Source organism: Triturus cristatus, chromosome 6 (genome assembly GCF_964204655.1).
Source record: "Triturus cristatus chromosome 6, aTriCri1.1, whole genome shotgun sequence".
Taxonomy (NCBI): Eukaryota; Metazoa; Chordata; class Amphibia; order Caudata; family Salamandridae; genus Triturus; species Triturus cristatus.
Window position 1 is genome coordinate 812,586,786 of NC_140589.1, and position 17,238 is coordinate 812,604,023.

Genomic DNA, 17,238 nt, shown 5'->3' on the forward strand with positions numbered 1-17,238 from the left:
TTCAAGTTACTACTCTGCAAGGGGACCCTCCGCGCCAATACTTAAAAGGAAAAAGAAAAAAAGATGGAGAGTTGAAATTGACAAGACCCAATATAGATGAAGTATAGACACTGTTCTAGCAGTAAGTACCTCAAGTAAACTACCTCCTTAATGTCAGTTACCATGCAGTACTGATTTGAGTACTGATTTGGATAGGGCAGAATGTAAATGGAAAGAACACTGGAGGTTATCTCTAATACCGCTATAATTACTTGTGTCTGACAGTTCCAGAAATTAGTGGGTGCAGCAGGGGCACATGCCGGAAGTGCCTGAGCTAAAGTATTGAAGGCACATAAGAAAGGTCACCGAAGCACAATGCAGGGGGAATGTCGAAATCACCCAGGGAGGCACTAAAATGAAGGCAATAATGGCATAAGAACAACACATTGCGGTGCAACAAACAGTACCTGAATGCAATCACTTTTAAACTACCCCCATCTGGTTGGTCCCCATCCCCACGTCTAACACAGGTGAATCCGAGTCCCTTACACAGAGGAAAGAGCAAACGGCTCCCAAACATTCTTGGGGGGGGGGGGGGGGGAGGGGGGGAACAATGGCATGAGCTCCCAAAAATTTGGCAATTGTTCCTGGCAAATGTACTACATCACTCAACCTTGCCCGGGAGGAGGGGGCGAGCCTGCCGTTTTTGTATGGAATAAAAAGAGTGATAACTGAATACTTTCTTCGGATGCGGTTTGTTTGTGGACTGTGTGTTCAGATAGCACATATAAGATTGGACTGAATAATTTGGACTCTTTGCAGACATTGTTGAATTGATCAAGGCACACAATAATTACATTTTGGTGTGCTTTGGTGCTTTATGAGATACAATTTTAATTAAACTACATTCGTAGATCTAATAGTGTAATACTCAAGGTGGGTGAGTATTTGGCACCATGTGAGCACCCAATACATAATGGAATGAAATTGATTTGATGTGGTATTTACTACTAATGTACTCATGTTGATATGCAGGTCGAAATAGCATATCCACCAATTGTTTGATATATACCGCAGTGCATGACAACCCTTTGTTTAGCCAGCTGGAGTAACATGGTGATAAGCCGACGGAGGGAGCTGGGTGTGTCTTTAACATAACACAATAGCTCCACCAAAGAAATGAGGGGAGGCGAATGTCCTGTGATCTTGTAGATGGTGACATACACATTCGTCCAGAAGGATGTCCCCGTCATGCACTGCCATGCGAGGTGAAGAAAGGAAGCAGGGTTAGAATTGCAGCACAGACAGCAAGTGAAAGGGAATGTGTCATGTAGAGTTCAGCAGGTGGCTTGTAGTTGGAAATATAGTAGTGTGTCAAGAAAAGTATGGGGTGGAGCTGCCGCGCCATCAAACAATGGGAGAAACGGGTCTTCTGAGTAGAGGTTCAAGAACACTTTAAGGTCACGTTTGTGTGCACAAGCAATGGCGCCATTTTCTGAGAGCTGTAGTAACATGGGATTATTAGTGAGTGGAATGGAAGGTGCATATAGAATAGTCAGCCCTGCTCTCTTCCTCATACCCTTAAGCTCAGCGTACACATGCAACAGTATTGATTTCAGCCTTGGGGTTTTTGTAGGGTAGATAAAGTGCAGGCGATAGCGGCCATGGAGCCTCATGGTTTGTCTCAACTGCCATGTGTGGTTGGCATGGGGTGGGATACAGTCAGTAATGGAGAAACTGGGCTTGGGCGCATAGAGTGTCCTGTCCTACACCCCCAAGCCATCCTGCATGAGAGGTAAAGTACGAAGTAACCTGCGGCTGTCTGTCCGTCCATGCCAAAGTCACCAAGTTGGTTTGTAAGCGTTTAAGAAACTGTGCTGGAAGGGGGAGTGGGACATAGAGGAAGAGGAACTTAGGGAGAATAATTATGTTCTTGATGCAGCTAGCGAGAGGGAGTGGGAGTTTTGACCACGTGGGAATTCTCTCCTCCATCCAGGGCATAGCACGGTTGTAATTTTTTCACCATAATTCTTCAGTATCTCAGCACAGCCAGATATACAGATATCACACTGGCTCACCAGCCCACGTCAGAGGATGCTCGGTTGGCAATGGTCGTGCAGTAACTGTAAGGGGAAAAAGAATGGATTTGGCTCAGTTAGCTTGTATGCCTCCAAACTTCACCACCTTGCGTGTCAGTGGGGTCAGGTTATCACAGGAGTTGGATGCATATAAGGTGATGTCGTCCGCATACATCGAGACCACCTGCCCACGAGTGTTGAATCTAATACCCCTATTAGAGTGACATTGTCGGAGCCTTGCCGCCAGAGGTTCCATCGCAATAGCGAAGAGTAATGGTGATGGCGGACACCCCTGCCTGGTGCCCAGTGTTACAGGAAGGGGTCGGATATAAGGCCATTAAGGAGGACTCTGGCTGTGGGAAGCGTGTATAGGTGGTGTATCCGTTTGATGAAACAAGTACTAAGGCCTGGTCACGTCAGTTGAGGAAAGAGATATGCCCATTCCAGGGAGTCAAACGCTTTGGTGGAGTCAAGTAGAGCGGCAACGGCTGTGACCTGAGGGTCAAGGTGGTGCATAACCATGAAGATGATATGGAGGTTATATGAAGTAGAACAGCTCAGAATAAAGCCTGATTGATCAGGCCTCACAATCTTGGGCAGTAATCGGTTGACCATCACCTTAGCGAAAATGTTATTGTCCACATTGATGAGGGAGAGAGGTCTGTAGGAGTCGCAGTGGTTGGCAGGTTTGTCCTGTTTAAGGAGTCTGATGGTAACTGCCTCTTGCAGCGAGGGTGGCAATGAACAAGTATTCAGGAAGCCCTAATACATTTCCAGGAGGTGTGGGGCAAGTAAGGGAGTTAACACCTGATAAAATGTGGTGGTGAGCCCATCTAGTCCGGGCGCTTTGTCGCCAGGGAGAACACTGATAATCTGCTCAATCTTACTCAGTTGCAATATTAAGAAAGGTCTTTTTTGCGTTGTGATTTGGTAGCACCATGATGCCTGCCAGGTGAAAGTTGTAATTTACAAATGGCTAATAATAATAATTTTTGTTTCTGCGGATACTGTTGCCACAATGGCTAGCGAGCATTTTTTGCGCTGTTGCCAATACAGAACAGCATTCGCAAAAGACATTGGCAGTGCCAAATAATAGATTAACATCATGGAAAGGCAAGACCCCTTAGCTTTGCTAATGCTTGTTTTAAAGCTCCTAAATGCCGTTGGGCAAAATGGGGGGTGGTGGGGACACACATGTGCCCTGCCACCACCGTTTTCAAATTTACCACTGCTATTATCTACATAACTAACAACACCACCACTACCATTACTACTAGCACAATATTATCATTCCCACTGTCATTACCATCCTCGCCATCATTAACACTGTCACCAGTACAATCGCCATCTCCACTAGTACCACCACCACCATTAACACCAATTTTCTCACCATTACTAGCATCCCCTTACTCAGTACCATCGGTCAGTGCACCCGCCATCATACGTCTGCCGCTCCAACATCACATGCCAAAACACCCATCATCATACAACAACAGAGCATCATGAGCCTACACACTCAACATAAATGTACACAATGTACAAACTAAATCAACACACCCACCGTCATACACCAAAATACCTACTGTCTTCCACCTATGGCTTCTTCATAAAAACGAAAATTATCAAATCCAAAGGTAAGATGCTACCTTCATCCTGTGTTCCAATCCCACAGTACTAAGTCTTTAACATCCACCCACACCATACAATTTTTGCAACATCCAAAAAGGAATACTACACAATATAAAATGCCATTAAGTACTTCATGCACCAATATATCTGCTGTCATAGGTCCATATAGCTAATAAATCATAGCGTATCCTCTTCCTTCGTTCATCCACCACTGTCATGTGGCATTGGTCTATATAATTCAGTCTTCAAATTACCGTCTTGTTTTTATTATAATGAAGCCAAACTAAGTTTGTAATTGTATTTGCTTAATGGTGTTGTATTTCTAATTCATTCTCTGTTCATGGGGTAGAAGATGCCTACAAGGATTGTGCATAGTTTGGTGTCCAATATGGCGTTAAGAATTGTGTAGTAATTGAAAGTGCTGTTGTCTTTTCTTGGGCCAATCACAAGCTTCAAGCGTTGTTACTACAGCTCCATCACAACATTCTTCGGATTAAATCGATGGATTCTGAGGAATAAGCTTTTTGGCTAGAAGCTTCTTCATTCGAAAGATACTAGCTTCATGAACATATGCATTATATTAACGTATTATGTACGTTCAGAACATATGTGCTTTCATGAATGAAGACTCCAAATAAGTCTACATTAACTGTTTTCCTTCTCTTAGAATGTCAATTAATGAAAACCGAAAGACCAAAGCCAAACACATTTATCATCCGATGTCTCCAGTGGACCACTGTAATCGAACGGACTTTCCATGTAGACACTCCGGAGGAACGGTGAGGCGTGAATCTCGTTATTATGATGTAAAAACCAGACTCAAAAGTCAACATTTTAGTTGCTAACTTCCATTAAGTGCTTTTTACAATTTTTCCTTCGACATTGATTTTATGTAATACCCAGTTTACTATTTTTTGTGGACAGTTAAGAAGATTTGACAGGATCCTGTTGTTTTGCCAATGTAAATCTCTAAAAGCCGTAGAGCCAGTTTAAACCGAAGTCAAACAACCTTGGTTTCTGACAACACCTTCCGCTGTGCAGCTCAGATGTCTTCTGGTTTCCATATTCATCTGCATTGCATTCACTTGCTTAATTCATTCTTTTCTCGTAGTCAAGAATTATTCTCAATCCAATCTAGCTACTTTAATGTCAAACTGGGCATTATTCATAGAACTCTGTAATGAAGGTAAATTATTCCAGTAGCCGAGATGTAGATTAAATGATGATGGTTTATTGATACAGTTCTTAGGTGGTTTATAGTAGATGGTAATAGACATTAAGCCCATAAAGGATTGAGCCCCACCGGGAGCAGCTTCCTTGCTGCTCAGCCCATACTTCATAATATATAAAAACGTCCTTAATCTCTCCCTTCTAACAGACTCTGACCACCAAACCTTTGAATACCTTGGTGCTGAACTCTTGATACAGGGCGCGCCCCCCCATCTGACTGCACAACATCTACCACCCGCCGGGTGAACCGCCTCTCTTTGCCGAAGAACTGTCTGACTTCATCTCACTATCCTCTCTTTCAAACTCCAAAAATCCCTTCCTAGGATATTTTAACATCCATAGGAACAATGTAGAGGATCCCATAGTCATGCGCCTCAGTAACCTCCTAGAGATTAACGATCTCAAACAACTATGTCAACATCCAACCCACATCAAAGGAGCTACTCTTGACGCTATCATTTCTGACGGTGACCTTGCGTCCCTTACCAGCATCACTCCCACTGACTGGTCGGACCATCACCTCATTCTTTTTAAGATCGTAGCTAATCCCGCTCCCCCAATAAAAATCACCAAATCCTTCAAATGGGCCAGAAACCTTAGTCAAATTCCCTCAGACGTACTTGAATCTGAACTCCAAGCCCAACTCCTGTTCACCCCTCTCTCCCACAATGCCAACAAAATAATCCCCCCCCCCGGAGCTGATTGCCTCCTCGGAGAGATGCGCAGAAATTGTCAACTTCTTCTCTGAGAAAATCACCAAAATCTAGCAATCTTTTCTCACTACCCCTGCCTCGCCTTCCCTTTTACCTGCGGGTGATATCTTTTCAGTCCTCCCGTCCACGTCGACCCACCCCACCATCCCAGCACTCCAACACATACTCCTGTTTCTACCTCTCCTGATTCCTTCCCCTCCATCTTGCAGCTGAAAAATAATGCCTCATGGCAAAATTTCCATCCTGTCACTCAACATCATCTCCAAACTTAAGCCTTCTTCGCACTCCAAAGATCCTCTCCCCCCAGCCTCGTCCATGACCTCAAACACATCATCGCCCCTTACTGGACTTCAATCATTAACTCCTCGTTTGCCATGGGGTGTGTCCTTGACTCTCTCCAGCTCGGTCAAATCACTCCCATCCTCAAAAACCCATCTGCTGACCCGAATGACTCTAACATCTTTCGCCCCATTTCGAACCTCCCACTGCTATCTAAAGTTCTGGAAAAATGTTCTCTCCGACAACTCGACAATCACATCGACAATTTCCACCTACTTGACCCGTTGCAATCCGGTTTCAGAAAAGGATGCAGCACGGAAACCGCCATGCTCAAGATTGTCGACGACCTCCACTGGTTCCTTGACAATGGGGAGTCCTGCCTTCTCATTCTCCTTGACCTCTCCGCTGCCTTCGATACAGTTAACCACGCCTCGCTACTTTACTCACTCAAAACCAGTTTTGGCATCAACGGTCTAGCCCTCAAATGGTTCTCTTCCTTTCTCCAACACAGAACACAACAAATCAAAATCAAGGACTGCCTCTCCAACCCCACGCTGGTCTCCCTAGGAGTACCCCAGGACTCCATTCTCTCTCCCTCCCTCTTCAACCTCTTTATGGAACCCCTTACCCTCATTCTGAAACAAGCAGGAATTAACTACCATCTCTACGCGGACGGCACCCAACTGTACTACAAGATCAAATCCCACTCCGATATTCTCCACCTTAACAATGCCCTGAGTATGATCCAATCCTGGTTCTTCTACAATCACCTCAAACTTAACCCTAATAAAACCGAAATCATTCTCTTCTCACCCAAAAACAACAAGCTCCCCACCCAAGGCTGGCTCTCTGACCTCAATGCCCTGAACTGCTCGCTCTCCTTATCTAACTCAGCAAAATCACTTGGCTTCAATATCGACAATAAACTCTCTCTTAACAACCACATTAAGAATGTGGCAAAAGGAGCTCTCTGCACTCTCCGGCATCTTAAAAAACTCAAACCCTTCATTCCTTCTGATGACTTTAAATGGGTTGTCCAATCCCTAGTCCTCTCCAAAATAAACTATGGTAATGCTATCCTCACTGGAATCCCCAAAACACACCTTGCCCCCCTCAGATCTGCGCTCAACTCTGCCGCCAGGCTAATGACCGACTGCAAACGCTTCGACCACATCTCCCCAGCCCTCAAGGCCCTAAACTGGCTACCCGTTGAGGTAAGATCTGCATACAAGACTGCCTGCATTATACACAAAGCCCTCCACCAACAAACCCCGCTATATCTCTCCGACGAATTTGAAAAAGCGGGCTGCTCGCGGCAGACGAGAAGCTCAAATGCTCTACTTCTCGTCCCCCCCCCTATCAAATAGGAGCTCCACACAATCCCGCTCCTTCTCGGGGAAACGGCCCGATCATCTGGAATGCCGTCCCCAGAGACCTGCGCTGCAACCCCTCATACCACAGCTTTAAAAAAGACCTCAAATCCCACCTTCTCTGCAAATACTGGGGTCCGTAATCACTGTATTCAACCCTTTATTCATCCCCCATTATTCATTCCCCGCTGACTGTCTTTTTCTGTCCGACACTTCTCCCCTCTCTCTCCCTCCTTGACTTTTTTTCTCCACTCTAATGCTACCCTCCCTCCTTTTAACACTTACCTATAGCTCCTCCTCAATTCTCCCCCAAACTTGTTGATCCCTTCTCCTCTCTTTTGCTCCCTCCCACCCTATTTCACTTGATTTTTCTTTGCTTCCTCATTAACAGCCCCGATTTCTCCCTCTCCCCCTTTCCTAATTTGACCTGTGCTGCATGTTTCGGGCAATGTATATTTGATCAGCCCTATCACATTTAACTGCATAAACGAAAGCCTTGTCCCGGGTAAAAGACCCTTCTTTAGCTCCCTTGCCTTTTTTATTGTTTCTGTGTTAACTGTCTGTAGTGACATTTTCGTTCTACTCGCGGCCATAACTGTTAGCCTATTTGCTTATTTAAGAAGTGTTTTTAATGTGTAATGTCTGTATATTTTTTTGATCCCGCTGAATCTACTGTACCGACTGGAATCTTAATGCTCATGTAAAGCGCACTGCTGCCCCCGGGTCTTGAAGCGCTTTATAAAACTTTTAAAATAAATAAACAAATAAATAAATACTCCCAACTGACACTCCACAACCAGGCATCCCAACATTCCATTACCTCACCATGCACACCAACATTCCACAGCACATCCACACTGGCTGAGCAGCAAGGGTAAAGAAGAAGGAAAGATGCATTGCACTGAAGACCAGATACAACACATCTTCCCCCTTTATAAAACCGCAACAAAATGATAATACCAGAAGTAAACATAGCACTATCAAAAGTAACATAGAAGTGAACATGCTGCAAACAACATAATGGAAACTTACAAAGCAAGAACACAAAGTATTTCATGGGAAGACACGCCATAAATACGTAAGCAGAAATACAATTGAAACACTACAATAATTAATGAGCACATCTTCCCCTTTAACGGAGCAAAATAAAAATAACAAGAAAATGCAAGCTACAAACCCTGGTTTCAATAAACGATAAATAAAGCATGGTAAAGGGCTGTATATAAGAAAATAGCGCAAGGAATACGTATAAGTGAAGAAAAATTGAGAATAAAGAAAATTTCACCATATGCACAGAAGAACTAACAACCAAGCAGATAGATGAACAGGACAAAACGTTCAAAGTTACACCAGGACACACCAGTTGGCCAGACTAGCATGGAGATGAAAAACAGCGAACGCCAAACAATGAAAAGTAAAGTGCAACAACCAGGAAAGACAAAAGGTACTCCCAACAAGAGAAACCAAACGGGAATCTCATATATATATATATATATATATATATATATATATATATATATATATATATACACACACACACACACATACACACATACACACATACACACATACACACATACACACATACATCAGACTATTCACGCACAAGACCTTTGTACAAGGTAGAATAGAACCTGACAGAAATTCATAGAAAAATCACAACAAAAGATCTCATGAAGAGGAACTTTATAAAACAAATACTGAAAAGTAAATGTAGGTGATGAATCTACACAGAAAAGAATATACGCAAAAGTGGAACGTTACATTGCAAAAAGGCTATCACAACACATACCTCAAACAGAGGAAAATTCCCATACGGAACTTGTAAGTAAAGTAAGCTTGCGAACCAAAAACTGTAAAGTATATTGAAAATGTAGGTGATAAATCCATGCACAAGAATTTGTGCCAAGGTGGAAGGTCACATAATGCCTCACAACTGTAAAAAATAAGAAAAGGTGATTGTGCAGTCAACCCTGAGAATAAACACGAAGTGCATCATCCTAAAGAAAGTAAGAAAAGCACCAAGCAAATACAGGTTAGCAATGTAGTTCACATGTAACACTTTCCAAACTTGTGTAAAATTAGAAAACTTTGAAGATAAGAAGTCACCATAGAGAAATGAAAGTCCAGTACTTGAATTGCGCCAATTGGATATGTTGAAAAAGGCAGGAGTTTCATTATGCAAAGTTCCATTAACAGCAAACACACCTCATGCGATGCTTGAATTTCCACAGTGAAACAGGAGATCCTCGTGATGATAAACATAACCAAGATCGTTTGGCAGAACAGTACCTGTAATGAAGCACAAGGATCCGCTGCACTGATCCGATGTCCTTGTGTTCAGAAAAGAACGCTGATGCTGATAGAGTCCCAGCAGGGAGGCAGTGCTGGAAAACTCCTACAATGTCTCAAAACTTTATTGAGGCACCTGTAAACAACATAGTTGGCAGAGCGCGTATAATGAAAGTTGCTTCTGATATGAAGGAACGCGACAAACACAAAATGGCGGCACGTACTGGTGATGCCACGCCGGGTGGCTCCTGGCATCACCATGCAGGAAACACTCTCCACGGGCCACAGCAAACGTAGAAGACGTCACAGAAGGGTGAATGGAGAAAAGACAAAGCTGTAGGAGGTAAGAGCACGTGGGCTCTGTGGGGGCTCCAGACCTATTTGAAAACCGTGGCGGAGGCGGTTAAACTGTCATAGGAAAGCGCACACATGGAGGAAATGTACAAATAGAAAAAATTAAGAAAGTATTTACAACTAACGTCCCAAACACCAGTATCAGTCCTTCCCACTCAAATAAAAGTACTGGATGACTGCATATACCGATGAATTATTCGACTCTGAGTTACCAAAACATCAAAGCGGCAAAATGGAGCTGGTGAGGCTGGTACGATGCTGCACAGTAGTGGCAGGTTACGTCGGCAGAAAGGTAATCAAAAGTTGAGCAGGCAGCTAGGCGGGTATCCTCCGTAATGATGGCAGTAGGGTAAAATAGAAAAAGAGAAGCTTCTGAAACACTGTCCAAAGTGAAAAAACAGGAACCACTGTCGCAAAAGAGCAGGACAGTGAGCAGGAAAGTAGAGCAGGGACTGACACATTAAGGTTGGGGTGACCGGTGTAAAGTTCACTGGTGGGGCTCAGGGATGCCAGTATGCTTTTAAATCTGTAGCTTGTAGTTTCAAGAGGTTCGTTACCTTGGAGGTTCTTCATGCTTAGAATTCCAGTGGTCCATCAGGTGGCACAGCAGGTAAAATCCCAGATCGTCGCCACATGTAATGAATGTAAATTATTCCAGTAGCCGAGATGTAGAATAAATCATGAATGTTTATTGATACAGTTCTTAGGTGGTCTGTAGTAGATGGTAACAGACATTTAGCCCATAAAGGATTTAGCCCCACCAGGAGCAGTTTCTTTGCTGCTCAGCCCATACTCCCAACTGACACTCCACAACCAGGCATCCCAACATTCTATTACCTCACCATGCACACCAACATTCCACAGCACATCCACACTGGCTGAGCAGCAAGGGTAAAGAAGCAGGAAAGATGCATTGCACCGAAGACCAGCTAGAACACACTCTTTTGGCTCCGTGTACAATGCAGAAAGAGCAACTTTCACCCACCCAGTTCACCAACAAAACTTGACTGTACATATGTTAGTCTGCATGCTTCCCGGAACCTCGTAGCAGGGCTCCCAAGTCCAGCATTTTTATTACAGTTGGAGTATAAATGAGATGCTGTACGTAGAGTTTAAAATGTTTGTTCCCTCCGATCAAGACCGTATTCCCAACACCAGGTTGTTATTGGTATGGGTAAAGGGCACATTATGCAGCACAATTGGCCTTTTTACATAGTTATATTATAGAGTTTGAGGCACATGGAGGTACCTGATCTTCCCATGCCCATTTCCTCTTTTGGTCAAGTACAGAGGCCAGGCAGAGGGCATCTGATTTCAAGGTCAGCCACTCCGCTACTAGAGCTCATTTTGTGCACTGGTACTTTAAAGACCTAGGAAGCCCACTGTAGTTTGAAGGGGTGGCTTAGGAGAAATCCTTCACAATTTCCAAGCGAAGGGCAATGTTCTGAAGCAGAAATATTTTAAAATAGTAAGTATGGACGTTGTAAAAGCAGTGAAGGTAGAAATTGTGAGGAAATCGCAAATGGTTTGGTTTCAACCCCCATAACAGAAAATATTTTAAATTGTGTCATAGATGTGACCATTTTCTACCATCAGGTTGGTATCTATGTTTATTGCTGGATCTGGGCTGTGAGCGCGAAGACGACATGCTTTTGTCATGTAGTGGTTATGTACTAAAATCTTGACCATCTGACTATAGTGTTGAATTGCATTGAAGCAAAGACTGGTTTGGAACTATACAATGCTTTAGTATTGGTTTTACAAGGAGGTGTACCACCAAGGGTGGCCAATGTAGAAAGTTGCTAATGATGCCAAGATGCAGATAAAAGCAGCACGCTTGACATGGGTGGTTAGAGGAGGTTGGTGTGCGGGGCAGTTGAAAAAGGACATCATGCATAGGCCAGAGAACATTTTCTGCTGTAACAGTTGACTTAAATGCTTAATGGTAAACTAAGGGACTGCTTGCTAGAATAATTCTTCTTCAGGTCTCTATCTGTATTGAACAGTCACACTTGGAATGTTTCAAGTCCTGAAGAAGGCTAGAAAAGGGGTTGTTGTTTAAGAGCTCTGTAGGAGTGGTTAGCAGACAGCAAAAAATAGAGGGACTTAGGGGTGGGACTTATAACTTCGTTGTAGGGAACAACAAAGTGCTTGGTTAGTAGCTGTGGTGATAAGGTTACTTTTCAGGGAAAAGGTGAGAAGAGTGATAGGGCAGGGGGATATGACATGTCTGTATTGTCTTTTTATGCATCTTTTGTTCTTACGCTTGTCAGCCCTGTTGGATATGTAGTGCCCTTTGTTGGAGATGGACTAAGTTGGATTTTAGGCTAATTTAGAAGGGGGAACCATTAATTGCAGATGAAGCTATTTATTGGTTATGCTGCACCGATTCCCGGGGGATCAATCATAGGGGGGAGGGAAAGAGCACAAAAGAATTCCGATCTCAATCGGAAGGGCACCGAATCAGATTTGGATTTGCCTAAACCGATCCAGAGCCCTTGTTCCTGACCGAATCGTCCCCCAGACCGGACGACCAAGTACGATGCGAAAATCGTGTCCGCGTTGACCAAATCGTTTCTAAACCTGATCCGGTCAGTTTGACTCGTGCACAGCCAATTCGTACAGCTCTAGGGACTCTGGTTCCGAGCGAGCAAGTACGATGAACGAATCGGACAGCCTTCACGATTTGGAATGTCCGGATCGGAAAACTTGCCGGAACCGTTCTTCGGGGGCCCGTAGCAGGACCCCCCTTCACCTGGAGCCCTCCAAATTGGACCTGTGGGGAGACCAAGGGTCCCCCCTTTCCATGCATGCACGGTGTTGCGGACACCATGGGGTGCCTGCCACAGGGTGCAGGATTTTCCCCACCCACCCACCCCTTTTTGCTATGGAAGCCTGTGTACAGGTTGAGTATACAGGCTCCCATTGAGTTCAATGGTAGTCCGAGCGAACCGAGTACATCACTATACGGATGCATCAGAATTGGTCGCCCGGACTCCAGGAGCACGATTCAGTAGGAAAGCCCTACAGATCTGAGTCGTACAGAGGACTTTCTTTGCGTGATTGGAATCAGGCCCTTAGAGTCTATATGCTCCTGATAAGAGAGTTCATCTCTATTCAAAGGGATTAAGTAGAAAAATGTCCCTCACTAAAGACTTAGAAGAAGCAGACGTACTTGGCTGCTTTGTTGATTCTTTGTCGTGGAATTTCTTTAAATTATCATGTATGTGCCGAGTTTAAGAAAACAATAACATTGTGAAGTAAACTTGCATTATTTGACTGTACATAAAATGCCAATCACCTGAGTGATTCAGGAACATGAAAAACCATCTGCTTTGCTCAAATTAATTTGTCAATATATGCTTTTAAAATGGCTATTTTTACCTTTCCATCCAGTTGAGTACTGCTGAGGCACTGAAACGGTGACACCTGCTAGCATCTTTAGCTACTGGTCTCTCCGCTTCTTCTAATGTTGTGTGTCCGTCAATAGGAGTTTAACGTTGCTGTTGTAGATACTCTTTCGAGAGTACAACGGATTGAGCGCAAGTGCTCTCCTCTGAGATTATCCTGTAAAAACAGTGCGCCCCCGCCCCAACCCCCTCCAGACTGCTCTGATGGCCAGTCTGCAGGTCGTTGCAACAGCCTTTCATCATCTCCTTCCTAAATCAACTCAGAGCAGCTGAATTGGTTAATTATCCAGGTCTGCTCAGCTTTACCTCATGCTCCTAGCTTCGATCTATGAGTTAGATGCATGCTAAGCGTGCTTTGCACACAAAGGGTGTAGAGCAGGATGGGGCAAGAAAGAGCACAGCAGGAGTTGTAAAGTTTGTTTTCTACCATCTTGTGACAGGTTCTTGAGATTATCCATAGTACTGTTCAAATACTCATTCAAAAATATGCCACATATTCCCTATGAAGATGCGTGGCTTTACAATGATCTTCCCACCCTCCACAAAGCAGACACCAATCACATTATCTGGTTGCTTGTGTTTGCTGCTTCTTCCCTCTGCCTGCTTAAGACCCTCCATAACTAGATATTTTTTATGAGTTGTTAAATTTTCTGCATCCATGTAGCACAGGTTTTGTAAGAAATAAAAAACAAATGACACCCGAAAGCTACTTATCCTTTCATAGGACCATGCAAACCTGCCTGTCCCTCTACTTCACAATTTGTGTCCTAATTCTCCCTGCTGCATTGTTGAGTTTTAGTACCACCCAACTCCCCCATGCTATATAAATGGCATAAGTTCTCCCATTCATGCCTTGCAATTACTTGCCACTATCGGTCTCTTATCCACCTCCTGTTTCATACACATTCTAATGCTACCCTTCTCCGGGCCCCTGGCTTTCACTGTGATTTTCTTCACTCATTGTTTCCTCCTGGGACTATTTGCCTGGTCAGTTAGCTGAATTCTGTTTGTAGGCAACTTCAACCTCTGAATTTACTACACACTTCTCACTTTCCTCAGGATTTCTCACACAGCAGCTCTTGCCTCAACACGTCCCTGTCTCACACTGAAGGCCACTTCCTTGAGCTTGAAAGTTTCTGGAAAAGTAACAATGGACGCTCACACCACCGCCACCCTTGAACCAATAAGCTAGTGCATCTATCTTCCATCACAGTACTCCCAGCCACCGATTTCCCTGGAAAAATGTGTGTTAGCCTTCTTCCAACCAAGACGTTTGGCAAATAATTGGACGGCCGTAAACACTGCAAAGGGCCTTCAGCTGGGTAGGAGCAAGTGTTCTCCCAAGCAAATAATAATGCTGATTAATATAATAATTATTATCATCATTATCACTTTCAGTATTATTATTCGTTTTAGGGCTTTACAAACCATTACACAAATCACACATTCTTTGTATAAATCTAAGTCTATAAAACACACAGTTAAATTATCTAAAATATACTAATACTCATTTTGCAATGCAAAACATGCATTAAATGTATTAAAAGTCAATCCTAGTATGATTTAAAAAGCATCTTCCTTTTTGCAGTATATAAACATGACCTAATCCTTTTTATAATATATATAAAAAATAGTTCCAAGCCTGTGTAAGTAAATTCACAGTGCTGCAATGACAAATTCAATGGATTAAAAGCTTATAAAAATGCTCAACTTTCCCTTTATTAGAGCCACCCCCCACCCACCTAACTTGGGGAACAGATGGAGATACTTATATTTTTTTTAATGTTTTTTTTATTTATTGAATTTTGCTTCAAGCATTAAAACAAAGACATAAAACAAAAACAGTCACAGTGTACATCAATGATGGTCTGACCATGTTTCTTAATACAAGTGTGAAAACTTTAGGACTGCACAAACTGTAAAGTAGCATGTGGTTCTTCCGAAACAATGCATACCCGATCATGGGCCTCTATATATTCCTAATCATCAATAGGCAAAGTAGGGCATTCACATAGTGGTAGCATACATTGCAAATGACAGATGACTCTTCAAAGGAGGATCCAAGGGGCATGTCCATGACTTTGTCAGTCACTTAGGCCAGCCCCCTTCACTCTGGCACATTCGACTCCCTTGCGGCTAAGTAGCTTCGATATAATCCCCAGAAACGTTTGGGCTGGTTCTGATGGGCGAGTAGTTCACTGTACAGTTCAGAGTGTTACAATATATCATGTCTTTAGACCAATCTGCAATAGTGGGCGCCGGGGCCATCGCATTGCTATTCAACACTTCGCTATCAATAAGCCCATGTCAACCAAGCAGCATATATCCTTCTGTAGCTGTCTTGAGTGTCCTAGGAGGGCCAACAGCGGGTCTAGTGATAGCGGCAATCCTATAATGTCACTCAGCTTTTGAAGTATTAACCTCCAAAAATTAGCAATATCTGGGAATAACATGCATAAACCCCGCTGGATTGGCTCTACATCTCTCACACTCTGCAGTGTTGCGAAGGCCGTATCTATGCAGCCGAGCTGGAGTGTGATAAATTATATCTAAAAATTTGAACTGTATGAGTCAATGTCATCCGTTTAAGGAGATGCGCTGCGTAGATTCACAGCAATAATGCCAAGTGGCGTCGTCAAGGGTCTTCTCAAGGTCGTTTTGCCATTTCAGGCTGGCCTTAGTGTAAAAGTTCCTGCGGTAATCCTGCACTATGCTATAAATGTTGGAGACTCTCTCGTTGGGGGAATCCGCGTGCAGTAGGAAAGCAAGAGGCGCAACCTCAGGCGGTTCCATCATGTCTTCACCAAGTAACCCTCGGAGAGCATGTCTCACCCTGAAGAAATGAAACTGCGCCAGAGGAGTAGCATTATGAACCTTAGCTTCGATTTCAGCCCAGTTACGAGCTCCGCCTTCCAAAAACAAGTCTCCAATTTTGGTGATACTGAATGTCCCCAACGCCTTAACCACCTCTCTCTTCTTGCAGGTCGGCAACCATTGGCACCACCCTAATGGTGTCAGGGGTGAGTATAGGATAAAGCCCGCCTGCCTCTTCAATAGGTTGTTCCACGCATGCACCACAGCATTAATTGAGTCTAGAATACCGGTTCGCCTCGATGGGGCGTGAAATAACAGCGTTGTGAGGGGGCAGGCGCTGCCGCCACTCGTTCAATTTGCAGGTGAGGCAGGGCTGCACGCTGGTGAACCCAATTGTGAGCATGCGAGCCCTGCTCCACCCTCTAGTAGAGCTCTAAATCTGGATCCCCAACCCCCATAGAATAAGGGAGAGTGAGAATATTCCACTGGGCACGTGGTTGCTTGCCAACCCAAGCCAATTTTAGCAGTAACGATCTAGTAACTTTGAAGAAGTGTGTAGGGAGCACCATCGGCACACTGAGTAACAAGAATAAGAACCCAGGTAACACCACCATTATCATCAGAGAGATGCGGCCCAAGGGTGACAATGGTAAGTGAACCCAACGCTCCATATCCTCCTCTAATTTAGTGATTGCTCTACCATAATTCTCTCTGAATACCATCTCAGAGTTCGTTTGGACTTGGACTCCCAGATAGGTACCGGTTTGGTGGACCAGGAAAGTGGAAGGTCTAATTCAATAGGCACCATAGCTGGAGTCAATGGAAAAATAGACTTAGTCCAATTTATCTTAAGGCCGGAGAATTCACCTTATCGCACCACTTCTCTCAGCACCAGGGACAAATAGGACTCAGGGTCTCTAATATACAGAAGTGTGTCATCAGCATAAGTGGATACGATTACCTTATACCCCGGGAAGAAAATCCCTCTTTGCCCATGTTACTCCCTGAGGGAGCACACCAGTGGCTCCAGGACTATAGCATATAGCAGAGGCAAAAACGGGCACCCCTGACGAGTGCCTCTAGAAATCTT

General features: G+C 44.0%; 1 protein-coding gene across 1 annotated transcript in view; it reads left to right on the forward strand.

Annotated features, from left to right (window-relative positions):
- Positions 1-17,238, forward strand: part of AKT3 (AKT serine/threonine kinase 3) — a 740,092-nt gene that overhangs the window by 395,806 nt on the left and 327,048 nt on the right. The window contains exon 4 of the mRNA XM_085611402.1: positions 4,354-4,465. Coding sequence (XP_085467528.1) covers positions 4,354-4,465 — 112 coding nt within the window. The remainder of the gene's footprint in view (positions 1-4,353; positions 4,466-17,238) is intronic.